At 40.0% G+C, this 20,441-nt stretch overlaps 1 protein-coding gene across 1 annotated transcript in view; it reads left to right on the plus strand.

Annotated features, from left to right (window-relative positions):
* Nucleotides 1-20,441, plus strand: part of LOC139970053 (uncharacterized) — a 491,924-nt gene that overhangs the window by 32,499 nt on the left and 438,984 nt on the right. Inside the window, exon 7 of the mRNA XM_071975667.1 lies at nt 3,711-3,772. Within this exon, the coding sequence (XP_071831768.1) occupies nt 3,711-3,772 (62 nt within the window). The remainder of the gene's footprint in view (nt 1-3,710; nt 3,773-20,441) is intronic.

The raw sequence follows: 20,441 nt of genomic DNA on the forward strand, positions 1-20,441 counted from the left end.
CACTAAAACACAAAACAGATGTAATAAATAAATTATAGTTATCTATACTGTATCCCAAGCAGGCTGGTGAGGATCCGCTGGACTTAAGCTGCATCCTTTGAAGATATGTTTCGTTCTCTTGAAGAAATTTTAAAACACAGAAATCTATCTAAGAGAAGAAACTCAATTTTCTGCGGATAACTGCTTCATTTTATTAGCCAAATAGTATCAAAACCTGGGGAAATGTAGACGTAAGGGAGTAACAGACTCGTTGGTTTTTATGGTATCTCTTTTTTTTTGGAGGGGGGGGGGGGGGATTTGACTAAAGAGCTACAGTATATGTGCGTCTTATGGTAATGTTATATACGTCACTAGCTAAACACAATGTAAAATGTACATAAATGGCAGATCACTATGCCACCTTACATTACATCTCCGAAATATAAGTTTTCAAGCGATACTCCTGTTGTTATGAACAACTGAATTTTCATATTTTAATTTATCATAAATAATAATGCAAATGGACATGAAATAATGTAATACCTTGTAAAAAATAATTGCGACTGTTTCTTACAATACGATCCAGGGTTCGAATTAGCCGCGGGATTGCGCGATTCCCGCAATTAGATTTCACATTCTGCATGTAAAAAGTTGCCAAGACCGGATTTCCAGGAATAAATTTCAGCCAAGTCAAGTTGAATTAAACATAAATTACGGCTGTGACAGTGTAGCGATTTATCGCTAAACGATCGCATTTGGAATAAACGTTGAGTAAAAGCCGCGATTATTTTTGTATGTTATCCCGTCGATAATCCATCTTAACATCCCGTAAATTTGCTTGCCAGTCTTTCCTTCTATTAATAAATGAATGAAAAATGTACCATTTTTGAGAATTTCAATATTTACGTATGCACGAACGTATACAGTAGCTACAACTATGAGAGGAAAGCAATTGCTATGGACTACCAGAGCTTGCTGCTTGATGAAAACAAAAATACGTGCATTCGACAAAATATATGTTTGCGTAAAGTCCCCACAAACCTCCGACCACATGGTAGCCTTAAATCACAAAGAGTCAACATTGAAATCTAGCCTAACCATCTGTTTACTCGCTTAAATTGTGTCGCAGTTAGCTCGCACTAAAATATTCACCGAATACGTTCGTTATTGCTGTTATCTTCAACTTCATGGTAGTCAGCCACCAGCCTAAGTCAATGGGGAATTCTAGCCTAAGAATCTGCTTATTTGCTCAAATTGTAAGGCAGTTGGCTGGAACTAAACTATCCATGGAATACTTTCATTATTGCTGCTATCTTCAACCTCATGGTAGTCAGCCACCAGCCTAAGTCAATGGGGAGAGCTAGCCTAAGAATCTGCTTATTTGCTCAAATTGTAAGGCAGTTGGCTGGAACTAAACTATCCATGGAATACTTTCATTATTACTGCTATCTTCGACCACATGCTAGCTTATGACCACATCGGTTTCTACACACAAAAGCGTAGCCTTGTTAACATCTTTGAATTACCTGCAAATCGGCAATTGTTTGGAAGGTATGTGCTTTGTTTTGAAGAGGTAATATAGTATTGTACGTACACAGTTGCTGTTGCGATGGATTAAAGATTTCACTTTTGAGTGGTTTTCACCGGTATCATATTTTCGTTTTCAGTGTTGAGTGATTTTATCCACACAGGAAATAGAAACCATTACGAATGGCTAAACCTGGAAATAGTAAGCAATTAAAACAGCCATCTACACTACAAGAAAGTTATTTCATTGAATTAATCTTCTGTATTCGCGTGTCTTGATTAATCAAAGCGTGATATCATGAAAGCAATCGCGTAGCACTTACGCGACCCCCCTCTCAGAAAACGGGTACCCGTTTTGAGTGTTTTCGATTCGGGTACACGAATGTTCGGTCGGGTACCCGGGCATTCGGGTACCCGACTCAGACCTAGACTGTTTTTACTCATTAAATAAAACTAATGCTCAAGAGAAATGTTTCATCCTTCGCTTGGATCAAGTAAATTATCATGGATGCAACTCTGCTGCAGGCTATGGTAGTCTCTGATGAAAAGGAATTATCGTGGTTATTCAAAATATTTACGTGTTTCTTGAGTATAATGGAAACGAGCATTTGTCATAACGTCACAAGTAATGTATCTGAATCATAACAGTGAAACTAGGGACGTGCAGTTAGTTACAGATGATTTGTCCAGTCTTGTAGCTCCGTAATTTAACTCAATTAAGTAAATACAAATACATTTAGTCTTTTTCTATCATCAATATTTAAATTATTAGTTTTCATGGTATTTGATGATGTCACTAATGCGTTGTAATATAAAGCTGAATATCTTGATAACCGGGTAGCTTTACAAACATCACGAGCAATCAAATGTTTCATTTCTCTGTACAATAACACATCTTTACTAAGATTCTACTTAAACTCATTATTTAAATTAATTAATAGTAATGTAAATACATACAAACCTCTCTATCTCCACCCCTTAACATTATTTCTCAGACTCGTACACATTGTACCCTCGTTCATTGTTCTGTGTTTAAAGGACACATCGAGAATCTCATTGTTAATGGTGGAGTGACGTCACTGCTGATGATGTCATCATTGATCAATCTCAAAAACATAAGTAGTTAGTGTAAACAACACGTTTGCCAGATCGATTAAATGCTTTACTATTTTGACAGATGTGTGTATAATAGCAACTAAATTATCTCGTGATAACAGCTTAGAGAGAGATTCGGAGACGATGTAGTCGAAGTCAAAGTCAGTTTGTGCATTATTTAGAATATTCTAATCCGTCGATATTTGGACTTCATTTTCTGACACTCTCATAACGTATTCCTGCCGCCACCCCTACCCCCTCCCCAATCCTGATTCCTTTCCACTTTGCAAAGCGATGTGTCACCTATCACCTGCACCGTGTTCCTACACCTATGATTTATCTTAGTACAGTTTGAAGAACATTAAAGTAAGAAACCCTGAGTGTAAAACAAAAGTAAGCTCCCTTTACTGAACTGAAATGCCCTTAGATCCAGCAGTCCTCTTACATGGAGACTGGCTACGTGGTTATGAAAATGTTTTGTTTATTCTTTTACATACATAATTTAACTTCAAATTTGCTAATAAACAAATACCCTTTTCATCTTTCACAATGTTTTATAAATAATGTTTAATTATGAATCTAGTGATTTGTGATGACGTCACTGATGTTGAGTGTTCTCTGATCCGTTCATCGTCCCATGGATAATTATTCTTAATCTCAGCACCGAATACTCGACTATCATGATGTGGTTTCTTAATTTAGTCCAAGATTCGTTTCTGTTTAAATGGAAGCATATGCTTTCATTTAGGATAATTGATCAGATATGTTAATGAGATGATAACAATACTAACCTGAGTGGTTTTATAACTGAGAGGATAATAGTTGTAAACTGATCAGGTATAAAACCGAGATGATCATAATAGTAAACTGATCGGTAATCTTACTGAGATATAAGGATTGTTAACTGATCAGCTATATTACTGATATCATAATAATAGCTAACTAATAAGATCAAAATTAAGGAATCAACTAGATTGATTACTCAGTCATTATGACGTTATCATCGAGAGCCAACATAAATCTCGTGAATATAATGTTTATGATTTCAGATCAACAAAGATTAAGTGTGCACTTATCATGAACATATCTCTCTTTTATATTTTCATCAGTTTGGAATCGTATCGACTTAGTCACGAATCGTCGTCTGAATCTACAAACCGGTCAATGGCAGGTAAAGAGTTTGATCACCTTTCATTCAGCTATTGCTCATAATGCAAGTCTGGTCAGCTTGTTTGCGTTATGCTGCCCTAACACTGTTTTCAGTTCCCAATCATTAAAAATAAATCAATGTAGTGATACATTATATGTGAAGTTTTCGTGTTGCTGGTAATATTAGAAGTTCCGATGTAGAAAAAGAACTTTCAGACATCTTCCCGCTCCTACTTCCAAGGGGTGGGAGGTGGAGGGATCGGATGGAATCTTGCGTGCAAACATTGTCTAAATGAATCTCATTTAGCGCTTACAATGCTTGGTTCTATATTGACACACCCGTACAATTTCCATGTCAGTTTGATATTGTAAACATATAGTTACAACTAAGATTGACTTTTGGACAGGTGTGCTATATACTGTACAATCTTTTTGACACATGCCGTTTGATTAATAATCGAAGTTGTGAATTTGCATCCAATAAAATTCACGTTGATTCTAAGATGAAACCGTAGAATGTTATAAATCATATTGAACAGGTCTGTTCTTGTCATTTCTGTGTAATTGTTCACCATAGCACATACAACAGTCGTAACAGTCCGTTTAACTGACCATGTATCTTACTGTACCGGCTCCCTGGTTTTAACTGGTCATGTTTAGGTTTTTAGTTGTTTCTGTTGGTGTGAGACGTGGGTCTTCCATTCAGCATTATAACACTAACAGATATATTACTTTAACATGTTGGTCTTGATTCAAGTAATTACTAATCAAATTAAATTTAACCATTTCTATGGTACTTTGCGAATTGGTCAAATGCACAGGATGGTGATGGGTAAAATTTGGAAGTTAGTAATAGGAACAGATGTCTGTAGAATTTGACTCTAAAAACTTATTTTAAGTTGATTTCTATACTGTCTTAGTGTTTAACTCAAATAATGTTGAGAATGAAGTCACTGCGTAAACGTTTTAATAACATTAAATAAAGCTGCATGCTACGTAATAGGTTATAACTTTGACCAATCCATATAATATTCACACATAACTGGAGGCCTCTGCAACGAATTAATAGGTATAGGTTGTTACAACCACATGACTGTTACTTATACTAGTGAGGTATTTATCGTTTAATCAGATTCAGACAATAGTTTGTCCCACGAATTTATTGTCATGTGTTATAAAGTAACATAATGTTTTCAACGTCCTTATCTTTTCTCAAATACAGAACCTAGAAATATCAATCATGGTATTCTTCCTTGTGAATTAAATCTTGCTAATGAATTAACTGTGTTGCTTAGAAAGCTCCAGGGGATTTGACCAAACCGTGAAATATTCGCAGAATTATTGGATACCCTGCAACGAAATAAGATATTTAGATATGTTGTCACAATATAGTAACTGCTAATGATTAGTGAATTATTTGTCGTTTAACCAGATTTAGACAATTTGTGTCCTATAAATTTAGTGTCATGAATATTTGTTTTGTTAATAAACTTACCTTAATCTTCCCTGGTGGACTGAAGTAACATTATGTGTTCAAGTCCTTCTCATTCCTTTAACGGTCAAGTTTGCTACCAGCAGAGTGTAGCAAAAACAGCACAAAGTACAAAATTCCAATTTTGCTATTCTTTCTATTCTATAAGTTCAATCTTACTCAATTATTAACTCAAATTTATCAAGGTAAATGTTCCTGCGACGGTTCCACGTACACTCATGTGTATAGGATATTAAATACCTGTAGTTTATGGTCAGAAATGAGGATGAACTGGTAGTGTAACGGATGGTGACCGATGCGAAGCAGCGCGATTTAACATTGTTGTTCTTTGTCTGGTTTTAAAATCATACCAGAAACTGGTTTTTATTGCCTATTATTTGTGTGTGGAGTGCATATATAAACGAAATTGCTTGTAAACATCAGACTCACCGTTTTCCAGAGTGTAAATGCTGGACATTTTGTCGATTGATATAAATGAAGGAAGAGGTGATACGTTTACTGATAAAATGAAAGAAAATTGAAGACTATTTTGTAATTTGTAAAAATATTATATGAAATGAAATGACTAACTTAACGAATGTAGCATTAACATAGCTGGTTTCGTTAACAGTATCAACTTAATTGCCATCAAATAATAGCACTCAATAGTTTTCATCGGTTTAATGAATTATTATAACTTGGATAGATGCTTGAACTCATGTGAAATCCGGCTGCTTTTTGAAAAGCATCGGAACTTAAATCAGACCTATTACATATTTCATAACGTTTAGTACATACTAACTTCACCTTCTTATACATGTAAGAAATCGGGCTGAAGTTTCTTCTAATCTCATCTAAACCGTTGAACAAATAGCATGTACACTTAGAGCTTTTGTAGGAAATATCTAACTCGAATATAGTACAAAAGCAGCATATATTGTTCATTTCATTTCCGTTAGCACCAGTATAAATATAAAATATTTGTTAACATGATAACCAAAGACTAAGAATTATAACAATATGTACATCAATATGAACGTAAATATAAGAAAGTAAAAGGTTTATAAATACTTGAAAACTTATAATGTTACTAAAAATAATCTACAAATAGGCCCAGGGTTCAAGTGGTTCTGTTTGAGTAAGCTTTAAAGCAAAGAAAAGAAAATAGGCAAGAAATGAGGATTGTGTAAATTCTATTGGCTTTAACTAAATACCGTTAAGTGCAGGGTACAGTGTGTGTTCTATACGAATAGTTCATTTGTTCTCAATACAATAGGAATTTTCGAATAAAAACGCTTAAAGGAATAAGCAGTTACCGGAAGAGCTTTAAATGTTGCAGCTTATAATTATGAGGATGTTATCTTTTATCTTTTTGATACACCATTATCAGGCGCGTATCCATAGGGGGGGGCGTTGGGGCGCTTGCCCCCGGGTAAGAAAAAGAGGAGAGAAAAAAGTGAGAAGAAAAAGGGAAAGAAGAGGGGGGGGGAAGAGGAGAAGGAGAGGAAGGAAGGGGGAAAAAGAAGAAAGAGAGAAAAAGGAGAAAAGGAGGGAGTAGACGAAAAACGCCAAGACACCGGGAAGAGAAAGAGGAACAGTGACATGATTACAGCGCTGATCCCTATTATACACAGGGTAGCCAGTGACGGATCGAGGATTTCGGAAGGGGCGTGCGTCCACCCTACCGCTGACACCGACAACTCAATTTTTGACGTTTCCATTTTTCCTCTCTCACTAATGTATTTATATACTATATATAGTCTATCATAACACGTGTGTGTGTATGGACGCCTTAAATAATTGTACAATTGTACTATGAAACCAACTGTGACTGGTCTCGAACTCGATCGAGTCGTCGGGAACATGACACATTTCGGTATTAGACCCGGATCTATATGCGAGCTGTACTGGACCTGTGTCTATCGATGCAACACTGTCATCAATAGATAAAATGTTATACACTCCGACCTGAATGCTAATTTTTAGCCCAATTCTAGTAACGTAACTCGTACAATTAATCTAAATATAAATTCCGCATGCGATTGGAGAATTGAGCACATCTCCTGTGAATATCATGTAGTGGATCCAAGGCTGTATCATGGGCGGGAGGGGTGGGGGTCGGACGCATCACTTCTTGAGATTGTTCCCATCAGCATGAAAACGAGCGCCTCACAACCCTCCATCCCTCTAATTGCTTCCCGACGAGTTACGAAACTTAATTAATGACCTTCGCCCGTAGTACCAAGACCTTGACAAAATCCGACAACACACCCCTTCATCTATAACAAATGATCGGGTTGTGTATAAGTGACATCTAGCGGTCGAGCACTGATCTACATGGAGTGTGACCACTCCCGATTTTGCAAAACTCCCAAGAAATCCCAAGGACACTGTACTGTATGGATATCAAGCAATATCGAGTGATGAGAATCCCTAAACTGAAGGCAGATAGAGAGTCGAAGCCTTCAGTGTGTAATGAACTTGAAACTGTGCGTCTTTCGAAAAGAAAAAAGAATGTGGGGCATTGAACAATAAACAGATGAAAGTTATTAATTTCAGTCTAAATTATTCAAATTTGTAAAGCAAACAGCAGACATCACATCATATCAGAGAGCATGAAAATGGCGTTCCAGGATAAACAGCCTCCAAACAGTCTTTGAATGTAGTCATAGGCGTAGGAACCCAATTTCAGGTGATGTGGGGCTGTTACGACTTGCCCGAAAAATATACCCAAATTTTTAGCCCCCCCCCCCCCCCCTATGTGTGTACTGTTCGGTTTCGGAAATATCTGGAATTTTTCATTTCCTTCAACGAAATTTTATAGTAGCCGTTATAAGAGGTTTTAATATTTGTACACCAATAAATTAACTGTGTCTGAAAATTCCCTGACCAACATTCTTCATCATACTTCCCTCTACTCGTGCAATTTTGACCGGTCTGTTAGGGGTTGAAGGAGGTATTTCTATATTAGTTGTCCATAGATGAAATTTTGTGCAACATAATGGGTATGTTTTGAAGTGAATTTATTCACGAGAAATATTTTCAAATTCTGAACATATAATGGACTTACAATCTTGAAAAGTGGGGCTGTCGGGTATTGTGGGCCGCGACGTAGAATCACCTACAAAAAGCAATGATCCACAGGAGATGTGATGAGGTCGAACATGATTTGTGACTGATGACAATCTTCAAAAAGGTTATAGATTAAATATACTATTGGGAATACTTGGTTCTCAGGCAAAAGTGTACATCTGATTGGTCATTTTCAAGCCCGAGATGTGCCATTTTAGGTGATCTGGGGGCATAGGCGTCAATCCAGGGGGCGGGGGTACACGTCCCCCCCCCACACATTTCGATGGGTGGTGGAAACAATATCAAATGTCCCCCCCCCCCACACACACACACACACATTTGGAAAAAGAGTAATGATGTGGCTCTATTTGGTTAGGACTTACACATCTCAGGATTCATATCATCGAATATCACTCAATGTTGCTGAATGGAGAATTCCACCCAGATCTCGTGAGTTGGTACCCTGAGCTCTCCGACAATCTTAAGCTTTGTCTGCCTTTCTTTCGAGGCCAGTTCCAGTCGTCGTCGGTTGAAGTGTATAGACAAATATTCAAGTTGATGAATCCAGCGGTACGGGCTATGTTTGGTAAAGTCGAAGCTCTCTTGTGGTCCTCCTCGTCTCCTCCGCCAGTTCGACGGAAGCCGAGAGATAATTTAGTTACTTGAGGCGTTTGAAAACATGGCTACGGAGCACCATGACTCAACATAGGCTGAACCATGTGATGGTGTGCCATATTCACCGCGAACGTCTAGCCCAGTTGAAGCCTGAGGAGTTAGCAGAGAAGTTCGTTGGTTCCTCGGATTACGGACGCCGCATCTTCGGGCGATTCCAGTAGAAAAATAGTGCGCTCCGTCATTATCATAAGAGACAGCACTGTAAACGCGCTCACATGATGTGTTGTTCATTCATACTTAGTAAAGATTCCTAAATCCTATTGGTCCATTCAGGTCAGCTGACCGTGAGTAACGCACGGTAAAATTACGGGGCATCACTTTAATAAACCTTTGGTTATATGTAACCAAAAATGTTTTGTTTTATGATTTTTCCCCCACACAAATGGTAGTGTATGAATGAACGGGGTTAATCAACGGTCTAGCGTGCGTTACTCACATGATTAATGCACTCCGGGTGTTAATGCTATCGCTGGATGCACTCGGGCTCCGCCCTCGTGCATCGCTTGCATTATCCCCCTGTGAGTAACGCACGCTAGACCGTTGATTAACCCCTTATTTGTGTATTGTTACGAAGTGTGCGTCATGTAAAGTTGCAGTGCTACTGCGCGTGTGCGTGTTTGTGCGAATGTGCGTGCGTGCGTGAGTATGTGTTTGAAATTTGTTGTTTTCGTTGGTTCTGTCTTTACGGTCATGTACCGGTATATGAGTTCAGTCGATATCAAGAACGTATTGAAGCAAGAAGTATTTTCCAGTGTTAAACCAAAGATTTTATTTACCAGATTACCAGATAGTTACCAGATATCACAGAAAAATAAACCACGAATCGACTCATTACATCTGCGTTGAATAATCTTTGGATTACAGGAATACGGAATTAAGAAATCTTTATTGATTTACAGTAAATAAAATCTCTTATTTGAAGATGTCTACAGACGAGGCCGTTACGATGAAGACGTTGGTGTTACGGCGCAGGAATAAGAAGGGAACCTTAACGAGAGCATTGAATTATATTTCTACTCTTATTAGAGAGGACGCGGAAATAGACTCTGTCAAGGAACTCTTAGAGAAAACGAATCGAGGTTTAGAAGCAATAGAAGAGGCCCATCAAGCAGTGATTGAAAAGCTTGTGGACGAAGAAAAGTTTATTTTGGAAGAAGAATGGATGGCGGACGTAGTTAGCAAGTTCGTCGCAGTAAGGATCGAAGTCCAGAGGTATTAAGACCTAAGCAAAAAAGGGCCCGAGAGGATCTCAGAAGCTCCCGAAGGCGACGAGGAAAAGAGTTTAACGGACAATGATGATAACGGTATTTTTACTAGGAATAGTAACGTTAGTCATTGTGTTAGCTCTAAGGAAGTTAATGGTGTTACCGATGGTAATAATAGTAACGTAGACCTGAAGAATGGTGAAGGTCTTCCACATTTAAGTTCATATAGGCCTAGGTATAGTTCTAGCCTAGTTGTAGGCTAGAACTGGTATTGGTACTTCATAACCAATTTCGTAGTTAACGTGGCAAGTAAATTGAGCGGTGATGCTGCGCGTTTGCAGTATTTGCTACAGCTATTTAAAGGTAACAAAGTGGCTATTCTTACGACTGTTCGTAAGAATAATTTCCGACTACGCATGCGCAGTTGCTATTTTTATGACAGGAGAACTATTTTTTACGACCAGGAGTAACAATAATTTCCGGTTAGGGTTAGTGTTAGGGTTAGGATTGGGGTTTAGGGTTAAAGTTAGGGTTAGGGTTACCCCTACTACATGCGCAGTTGCTTTATTTACTTTACTGCGCTTGAATTCGCCTTTGTCGTAAGAATAGTTTATAAATAATTGTTACAACTAGTCGTAAGAATAGCCACGGCCTAAAGGTAAAGCGCGTTTCTGCATCGAAAGTTGCGCGCTTCTAGTCGACGAAGGTTACTAAAGCGCGAAGGCAATTTTGAAACGTCAATTTGGTCAACCGCATCTGATTCTGAATTCTTTGATGAGTAAATTGGTTAGTCGCAAATCGATTAAGGCTAATGACGGAGAAAGCTTGTGGAAGCTCATATCCGAAATGCAGAGGTGTTAGGCCTACGTTACCTTAACTCAGATGGGGTATGTATATGACCTAAATTCAACAAGTAACCTTCTTAAGATTCACAGTTTGTTACCTGTTTATCTTCAAACTGGGTGGGCAAAGGTCGCCCAAAAGATACATGAGAGTAGAGAACCAGAATTTAATGACCTTCTATCGTATCTGACAGGTCAAGCTGAAATTTCGTCTAACATGTTTGGTAGGAATATAGGCAAGTCGAGTAGCGTAGTGAGTGACGAGAAACCTCGCGTGAAATCTAATTTTATGAAAGGTAGATCTCTTAAGTGTTTTGCCTGTGATGATGATCATAGGATTTTTGACTGTGAGTCGTTCTGCAACATGAGTTACAACCAGCGGCTAGACATTCTTAGGACAAAGAGGTTGTGTTTTAGGTGTCTTTCCTGGCCATTCGGTGGCTAAATGTAGAAGGGATACCGTTTGCACGTTTTGTCAGTCTAACAAACACAATGATCTACTTCATCATCCACCCAATCAAGAGAATATCTCTGTTATGTCAAACACTGCTGTTTGTGGTAGTAACGTTTTCTTGAGAATTCTGCCGGTTACAGTGACCGGTAACAATGGTAATCGGGTGCATACCCTGGCTATTTTGGACAGTGGGTCAGACACTACTCTGTGTTCAGAATCCCTTAGGAAGAAGTTAGGTGTTAAGGGAAAACCGACGTCTTACACGTCTTCGACGGTTAACGGATTCGAACCTAAGATCAGTTCAACATTTGATGTTACTGTTAAAGGGGAGAATGAAAGTAACGATTTGTCAATAACTGCTCTTTCCGTTTCAAAACTACCCAATAGTGATGATAGTGTCCCCTCTGCTCGAGACCTCAACCGGTGGCAACATTTGAAACTAATTCCCTGGGGGATATCTCAAGATATAATTTTGAGCTACTTATAGGGGCGGATGTTCCCGAAGCATTTTGGGTTACGGATGAGAGGCGTGGTGGAACGGGAGATCCGTATGGAGTAAAAACACCCCTTGGTTGGTCTGTTATGGGTCCTACAGGTTTCAGTGGTCGTAGCGATAGAAAGAACATCCATCGCATATCTTGTTGCTCGAATGGAGAGATCTTAAGTTTACTTAAAAGTTCTTGGTCTGTAGACGATGCGAGTATTGGTGAAGGTGATTCTGTCCAAGACAAGAGAGCCAAAGGTATATTAGAATCCACTGCCTCACTTACTAGTGAAGGTCACTACCAGATAGGACTTCTGTGGAAGGACAATTACCATTTCTTGCCTTCCAACAAACCGTTAGCTGAATCACGTCTACGACACTTAAAACGTAAGCTAATAAGAGACAATGTAATGCGTCAAAAATATACAGAAACCGTAGAAGGTTACATTGCGAAAGGTTATGCCGAACGTGTTCAAGGTGAAGGTGAGGCTGGTAATGTTTGGTATCTGCCTCACCATCCAGTTGTTCATCCCCACAAAGACAAGGTCAGAGTAGGCTATGATTGTGCAGCGAAGTGGAGGGATACTTCATTATACTCGTGTTTATTGAAGGGCCCAGACACGATTAACAGTCTCGTGGGTGTTCTCCACAGATTTAGGCAGCAGCGAATTGCACTAGTTGCTGACGTAGAGGCAATGTTTCACCAAGTGCAGGTGATAAGCGAAGACCGCGACGTCTTCGGGTTCTTGTGGTGGCCTGGCGGTAATCTAGAAAGTGAACCGCTCGAATATAGAATGACGGTGCATCTCTTTGGTGCCACGTCAAGTCCAGCTTGCGCCGGCTATGTGTTACAGCGCACGGCCAGGGACAACGAGTTACATAATCAGGAAATTGTAGGTAAGAAAGCCATTCAGTTCATAAGGAACAACTTCTATGTAGACGATCTTCTGGCTTCAGTCGATGATCCAACTGTTGCAATAGAAGTTGTGGAACGCCTTAGAAGTATTTTAAGTAAGGGCGGCTTTAGACTCACGAAGTGGGTTAGTAACGATCGTGCCGTTCTCCAAAGCATCCCAGAGTCCGAAAGAGCTCCAAATTTACCTAATAGCCTGGAGACTCTTCCAACTGAGCGAACACTGTGAGTGAGTTGGAATGCCGAAAATGACAATTTCCTATTCAACGTGTCGTTGCCCGACAAACCCTTTACAAGGCGAGGGTTATTGTCCATATCAAGCTCGATCTTTGACCCATTGGGTTTTGCTGCTCCCTACGTTGCCATTGCTCGGTGCCTCTTACAAGATATTTGTCGCAAAGGGTCTGATTGGGACAAACCCTTGACGGACGTAGAACTTGCGACATGGAAGAAGTGGCTTCAAAATGTTCCTCTTCTTTCATCTATGCAGATCCCTCGTTGGCTACAGTTAGATAACGCACAGCGCGTCCAGCTTCACGTGTTTTGTGACGCATCTCAGAGAGGATATGCTGCAGTAGCATATCTCCGCGTGATAGGTGCTGACAGTGAAGCGAGCTGCTCATTCATTCAAGGAAAGGCCAAAGTCAGTCCAATGAAGCCCGTCTATTCCTAGGCTCGAATTAATGGGCGCGGTTCTTGTAGTGACGTTGTACACGTCAATCAAACAAGAGATTAGGTTTGATCTCGATGATGTAATATTTTGGACGGACTCAATGATTGTCCTTGGGTACATTCGCAACGAGGATAAGCGGATTAAAACCTTCGTTGCGAACCGAGTGTCCAAGATTCATGAGTTGTCCTCTCCAAATCAATGGAGACATGTAGGCTCCAAAGAAAACCCAGCCGATGATGGCTCGAGGGGTACGTATTATTTGGGAACGTGGCTCTCCGGCCCAAGTTTCCTTTCGAAGAGAGAAAGCGCATGGCCTTCACCGAAACATGATGAAATTGATTTGTCTGGAGACACAGAAATAGGAAAGTCTGTTGTTCTTAATGTAACTACTTTAGTGAATGATAATTTTTCTGAGCAGTTAATCTCCAGGGGCCTGTTTCACAAAGCACTAAGTCGCGTCTTAGTGGTCTTAAGACGCATCTTAGTGAATAGGACTTAGTGCCGGTTTCACAAAGATCACTAAGTCGCGTACAAGACTTAGTCCACTATTCACTAAGTAGCATAACAGGACTTAGTCTACGTCTCGTATTGACGAGACTTAGGGACTGATCTTAGTGTATTTTTAGTCATGTGATCGTATTGGCGCCAATTTTAAACCTTCTAAGTCTGCACAAATTACACTATACACGAACGATATCAACTACAACAATGGATGCTCAGATTGCTCAGGAAGTTCACAGCAGGCTGTAAACTACCTTTTACCATGGCTGTGTTAAAGTACTGGCAATTTTGAATTCAAAAAACAAGATTACAATAAAAATTTAACCGAGTTTCATCTCACAAAATGGGTTTATTTGCCTTTATTCAAAATCACCTGTCAATATGATCAATATTGGGAACTTCAGAGAAACTAATGTAACACATACTTTAAGAAACGACATGTGCTTGTAATGCAACCACAATATACAGTTGATCAAGGGAAGAGGGTTCAACTTATGCAATGAGTCGACTACCTTTGCGAGGATAAAGTACAAGTATACCAACATGAATACAAACACAATAGTTTTCTGCTAACCCTCAGGGTAAATACTATATATTAACCATAAGGCAAAAGATGGATCAAAAGTACGAATACGCAAAGATTAATTAATCACCAACAAAAATACAAAGAATTGTGAAAGGAAGTGTTCTAAAAAACCTTTATGGCTTAAAGAGTAGAGCACTCCCTGCTTAACTTTGAAAATATACAAAATATGTGTCTCCACATTCAAAACCACCTGACCCTTGCACACCTTTCCCCACCCATAACTCCCAGCTATAAGCCCACCCTCCACTGAAAACTTCCCATCCCTACCCTCACCCAACACCTGTTGAAACTTTAGCCTGAGAAAAAAAATGGTGTTATTATGTGTATATTCAAACAACTTGTTTGATTTTTTTTTAATTTCTAAAGTCAAAATGAAACAAAACTGTTAGCAAACTGCTTATCCACTAAAGCCTGTGTAAGAGAATGTGTGAAAGTAAGTTGGCCTGACATTTCGATCCTAGTAGGATCATCTTCAGAGGCTGAATGACAAGTAACAGTAAAAGAAGGGACAAAACACGAACAGAATACAGACAGGTTAATGAGCAGGGTAAACACAAACGAGATAGATGTAAGAGGATTAGTAGACAAGGGATGGAGAGAAGAAAGAAACCAACAAGGGGATGAGGAGTGGTAGGAGGAGATAAACTGTAGAGGGACAAAGAGAGGATTAAGGGGAAAGGGTAGGAATAAACTAGAGAAAGACAAAGAAAGAAGGTGTGGAGAAAAAAGGTGGAAGAGAGCTACTACAAGACGGGGGGGGGGGGGGGACAGGAGTGGGGAAGAAGAAGAAGAAAGGTTAGTCATGTCCTTCCTGAATGTTGAGCCCATGAGGTTGAATGGTTTGAAGGCATTGCATCCGCGGTCTCTCTCTGGTGATTCGTACTGTTTGCAGGATCGCTGCTGCCTTCTTCCAGTTTCTGTTGAGTATGATAAAGGTTAAACAAATTCAATTCAATTTTCATCCAATAGCACCAGCACCCAAAAATAAATTAAACCAACACTGCTACATACAACATGATAGCAGAAGGCCTCTCCATAATAAAATATAAATTTTAAACCTGGGCATCCATTAGAAAACCAAAGGAAAACAGAATTTGTTCAAGATATCACTCAAGAACAGTCATCTGACAACTTTTGAATTCTAAAGTGATATTTTACGGCTGCCGACATGTCAAATGATATTTTAATAAACAAAAATAGGAATTACTCAGGCTATTGTAAAACCGAGTCTTGCGTAGTGGAATCTCTTAGCTGTAGCTGCCAAAAAAAACATACAGACAATTTGAATACAAAATGTTTGCTGTGGAATTCACAAACCTTTCCTTCATCTTCTCTTCTTTACTGGACCCCTTCCCTCCAGTGCCAATGAGCAGTGCCTTGTGAGTGGAGACAAACTCCACCAAAGTCAGTGTTTCCACCTCTGAGAAATCAGGGCACCGTTTCGCTTTTCCTGAAAAGGAATATTTGTTTGTGAAAATTAGGGCAACAAGATACAATGAGTGCTCTTCTGATTTGACCACTAACTGTAACATAAATCTTAGTTATAGTACTAGCACAGTGAGTAGCGGTGTCATGTTAGTATTATTGTTAATGTCAGGTTAGTTCTATGCAACCTAGGTTAGGTCTAATTTCTTATAGGACTGGCATTCACGTTAAACAACCTACACTGTACTAGCCTAAAAGAATTCCTGTAAATAGGCTTGGCATATGTGAACATTCATGGCGGCAAAAGATAAGTAGGTCTAGGCTACTAGGCCTACATTGCAGTGACAGTAGCCCCTTGGGCACTGACACCATCGCCTACCTAAGCCTAGGCCCATAGACTAGCTTCTGGCTTTATAAAGTTGTAGCATGTAGGCTATAGCAGTATAACTAAGCCTACGTAGGCTAGTATAGTATTGGTAATATTAGTAACTTGAAACATGTAATGATCTACCTTACGACTGTAATGCTAGCCCATACTAGCCTAGCCCTTGAAGAGGAATGTATTGTGGGTTCTTCGCGATCAGCCTTAGCGGCTTCCTGACTCGGATTCGGAAAGCATAAGCATAGTACTTAGTAGGCCTAGGCCTTAAACTGATAATTGCTAACACTTGGCCTATGCTTTTGTTACGGTTAAAGTGCTAAAAATGGTTACTAGGCTATTTGGTCCCATTACGTCTGCACTGTAGCTTATTAATAACAACGAAGGAGACAACTTTATTTCTCGATAACTGCATGAGAAGTCTCTCCGTCTGTTTGACGTCAACATATTAATATTACATAAGTTTTGGTCAAATATTGTGATTATTAAAGGCATTTTACTTAGTATTTACCTTTCCCATTCTCGCAATTGTAAAGTTCGTTCGTGCGATGAACTGTTAAAACTTTTCGCAGTCAAAGGTCACAGCCTCGTCCATGTCAACAAAAATAAAATGTACTCATCTTAAGATGCGTCTTAGTGAAGAACAGTTTTGTGAAACCGAGATCCAAACAGTACTTTACTAAGACGCATCTTAGTGTAAGTCGAGTCTGCAGAGCACTAAGTCCTGTGTGCGTAAGTCAAGTTTAGTGAAACAGGCCCCAGGTTTTCATCGTGGACCAAGTTAGTCAAGGTGTTAGCTTGGGTCTTTCGCTTTGTTAATAAGTCTAGAGGTTCATTGGCAGCAAGTGGCATAAATCTGTCTGTATCAGAAATCGAAGCGAGTGAAACTACCATAATTTCGTGGGTCCAAAAATCGGCGTTTAAATCCTGGCAGCGTGACCAGCGATAATTTAAGCTTAAACCCATTCTTCTTGGAAATGTACTTAGAGCAGGGGGTCGTCTCGACAATGCTGATTTGGGAAATGACGTTAAGCACCCAATTATCTTACCCCCTAGGGGAGCAGTAGTCACACTCATTATTAGATATTATCACTGAGTCGGTAGGTCATAGTGATTTGGCCATGACGTTAAGTGCCATTCGGCAGAAGTTTTGGCTACTGAATGGTCGAACAGCAATGAAGAGTGTAGTAAGTAAGTGCGTTGTTTGTCGTAAGATCCTTGCACGGCCTTCTTGTCAGGTAATGGCCGCATTGCCTTCGGAGAGAGCCTCCTCTGACAAACCTCTTTTTAGTTTTGTCGGCGTTGACTATTTTGGGCCATTCGAAGCGAAAAGAGGTCGCTCGACCGTAAAGAGGTTCGGTTGCATTTTTACTTGCTTGTCCTCCAGAGCTGTTCATTTGGAAGTTTGTGAATCCCTGGAAGCTGATTTCTTCCTTAATGCTTTCAGACGTTTTGTAGCAAGAAGAGGTCAGCCAGTTAAGATTTTTAGCGACAACGGTTCTAATTTCCAAGCTGGCGAGAAAGAGTTGAGTAATGCTTTTAAAGCCATGAAAAAAGATGATGTAAAAGCCTTTTTTCATAGTAAAGGTTGTGAGTGGCACTTTAACCCTCCTACAGCCAGCCATTTCGGAGGAGCATGGGAAAGGCTTATCAGGTCAGTTAGAAGGATTCTTAGAGACGTCCTGAGGCAGCAAACGGTCACTGATGAAGTTCTTACTACTGTACTAGCTGAGTTTGAATCTATTCTCAACTCAAGACCTCTCACTGACTTCTCCTCAGATCCAAAAGATGAGGAGCCTCTTACTCCGAACCACCTGCTTTTGATGAGACATGGGCCTGACACCCCAGTTGACGCAGGAGTCTCTTACGGCCGTAAAAGGTGGCTTCAAGTACAGCACCTTGCTTCTTTGTTTTGGAATAGATGGCGGAAAGAATATCTGCCTCTCCTCCAAAAACGCCATAAGTGGAATGTTCCGAAAGAAAATGTTGTCATTGGGGACATAGTTCTTCTCACCGACGAAACAATTCCACGTGGGAAATGGCCTTTAGCTAGAATCATTACAGTTTTCAAGAGTAGCGATGGGAAAGTAAGAAGTGTTGAAGTTAAGGTTCGTAATAAAATACTCAAAAGACCGATCACGAAATTGTGTATAGTAAAGAGAATGTCTGATTAGCCTCATTGTTGATTTTTCTTTGAATATATCTTCCTTTGTCACAGTGTACTAAACTGTTTGATTGGTTGTAAATGTGTGTAAATCCATATGATTTAACAGGGGGAGTGTAAACGCGCGATGTGTTGTTTGTGTATTGTTACGAAGTGTGCGTCATGTAAAGTTGCAGTGCTACTGCGCGTGTGGGTGTTTGTGCGAGTGTGCGTGCGTGCGTGCGTGAGTATGTGTTTGAAATTTGTTGTTTTCGTTGGTTCTGTCTTTACGGTCATGTACCGGTATATGAGTTCAGTCGATATCAAGAACGTATTGAAGCAAGAAGTGTTTTCCAGTGTTAAACCAAAGATTTTATTTACCAGATTACCAGATAGTTACCAAATATCACAGAAAAATAAACCACGAATCGACTCATTACATCTGCGTTGAATAATCTTTGGATTACAGGAATATGGAATTAAGAAATCTTTATTGATTTACAAGCACTTCATAGCTAGAGCCAAAGCTTGTATAGGTTGTTTAGTTGTAGATGGTGTTTCAGAGAAGGTGCCCGTTCCCTAATATTGGGGAAATGAAATAGGGAGCATATTCCGTGGCAGCGCATCCCATGTTTTTTTGTTTTTTGAGTGATACCGGAGTTTAACCCACAATGAGAACACTGGGTACACGCAGGGACGTTGCTAGAGGGGGGGGGGGGGGGTTGTAACGACTTGCCCGAAAAATATAACCAAAATTGTTCGCGCGCTACGCGCGCGTTCCACATGTTAATGTGCATGTCATATAGACATGCATCGATTTTTAAATCGCATGCAAATAACATACAATCATTTCCGTCTTATTACCCTTCCATATTGGTTAGAGTTATTTGGAAGTCGTTACAATATTAATGGTAATAATAATATAAGTTTAACTACTGAAAAACACATCACAAATTATCTTTCTTTCAGTCGGTGCCTGAAAAATTATCAGCATTTTGCCCGAAATTTCACAAAAATATTTGGTTGGGGTGGGGGGGGGCTAATAAATTTGTGAAATGAGTGCCAGTGGGTACAAATGTATCAAAAAAAGTTCGGAACAAAAGTGCAGTCGCGAAAGATTGGGTGTCTGACACTGACCGTATCGTAGACGAGTAGCGCGTGGGTGGCTTCAAAACCCATCCAGTTGGATTTTCAGCCACTACACGCTCCCCCCCCCCTCTCAATCATCAGGCCTTAGCTACGTTCCTGGGTACACGGTGGTTACATAGTACGCTCCGACCAGAATTCACCCGATTACCAGATGCAGATCCACCTAGCGACCGAGGTAACTTGCGTGAGGACTCCAACGAACAACCACTGATTTATTTGGATGCCTTCATCACTTTAGCCACCACTCACATGGGACCTATTCTAAGTCTGACGATACATGCGCATGTGTGAGGTCCTGAAAACATAATTAAAGTGGATTGTCTTGCCATCCTTGTTTCAAATTTCATAGAAATGTATTCTCGTAGACCTAGCAAAACATTTAAACTGACACCCGTTGGAAGTGTGTCACGGGTGGTATTAAAAGTCATTGGTGGTTAAACATGCTGGCGTATGACGACCTTTGGCCAAATTTGCGCTAAGCTCACTATACGAACTCGGATCTGGGCTGTGCCTAATTAGTTAGTTAGTTAAATTATTAATAATGGCGTATGAGGAAATGCACCAATTTTGTGCTACGGCTCCCAGGACGGCAAGTCGAGAAACTCACATGCAGTCGCGGCGGATAGCTTCCTTCGCCTATATGTCCGGGGACATTTTGGGACATCGTTCCTACAGGCCAGGGGTGGGCAACTACGGCCCGCGGGCCACATGCGGCCCGC

Source organism: Apostichopus japonicus, chromosome 7, assembly GCF_037975245.1.
Source record: "Apostichopus japonicus isolate 1M-3 chromosome 7, ASM3797524v1, whole genome shotgun sequence".
NCBI classification, from domain to species: Eukaryota; Metazoa; Echinodermata; class Holothuroidea; order Aspidochirotida; family Stichopodidae; genus Apostichopus; species Apostichopus japonicus.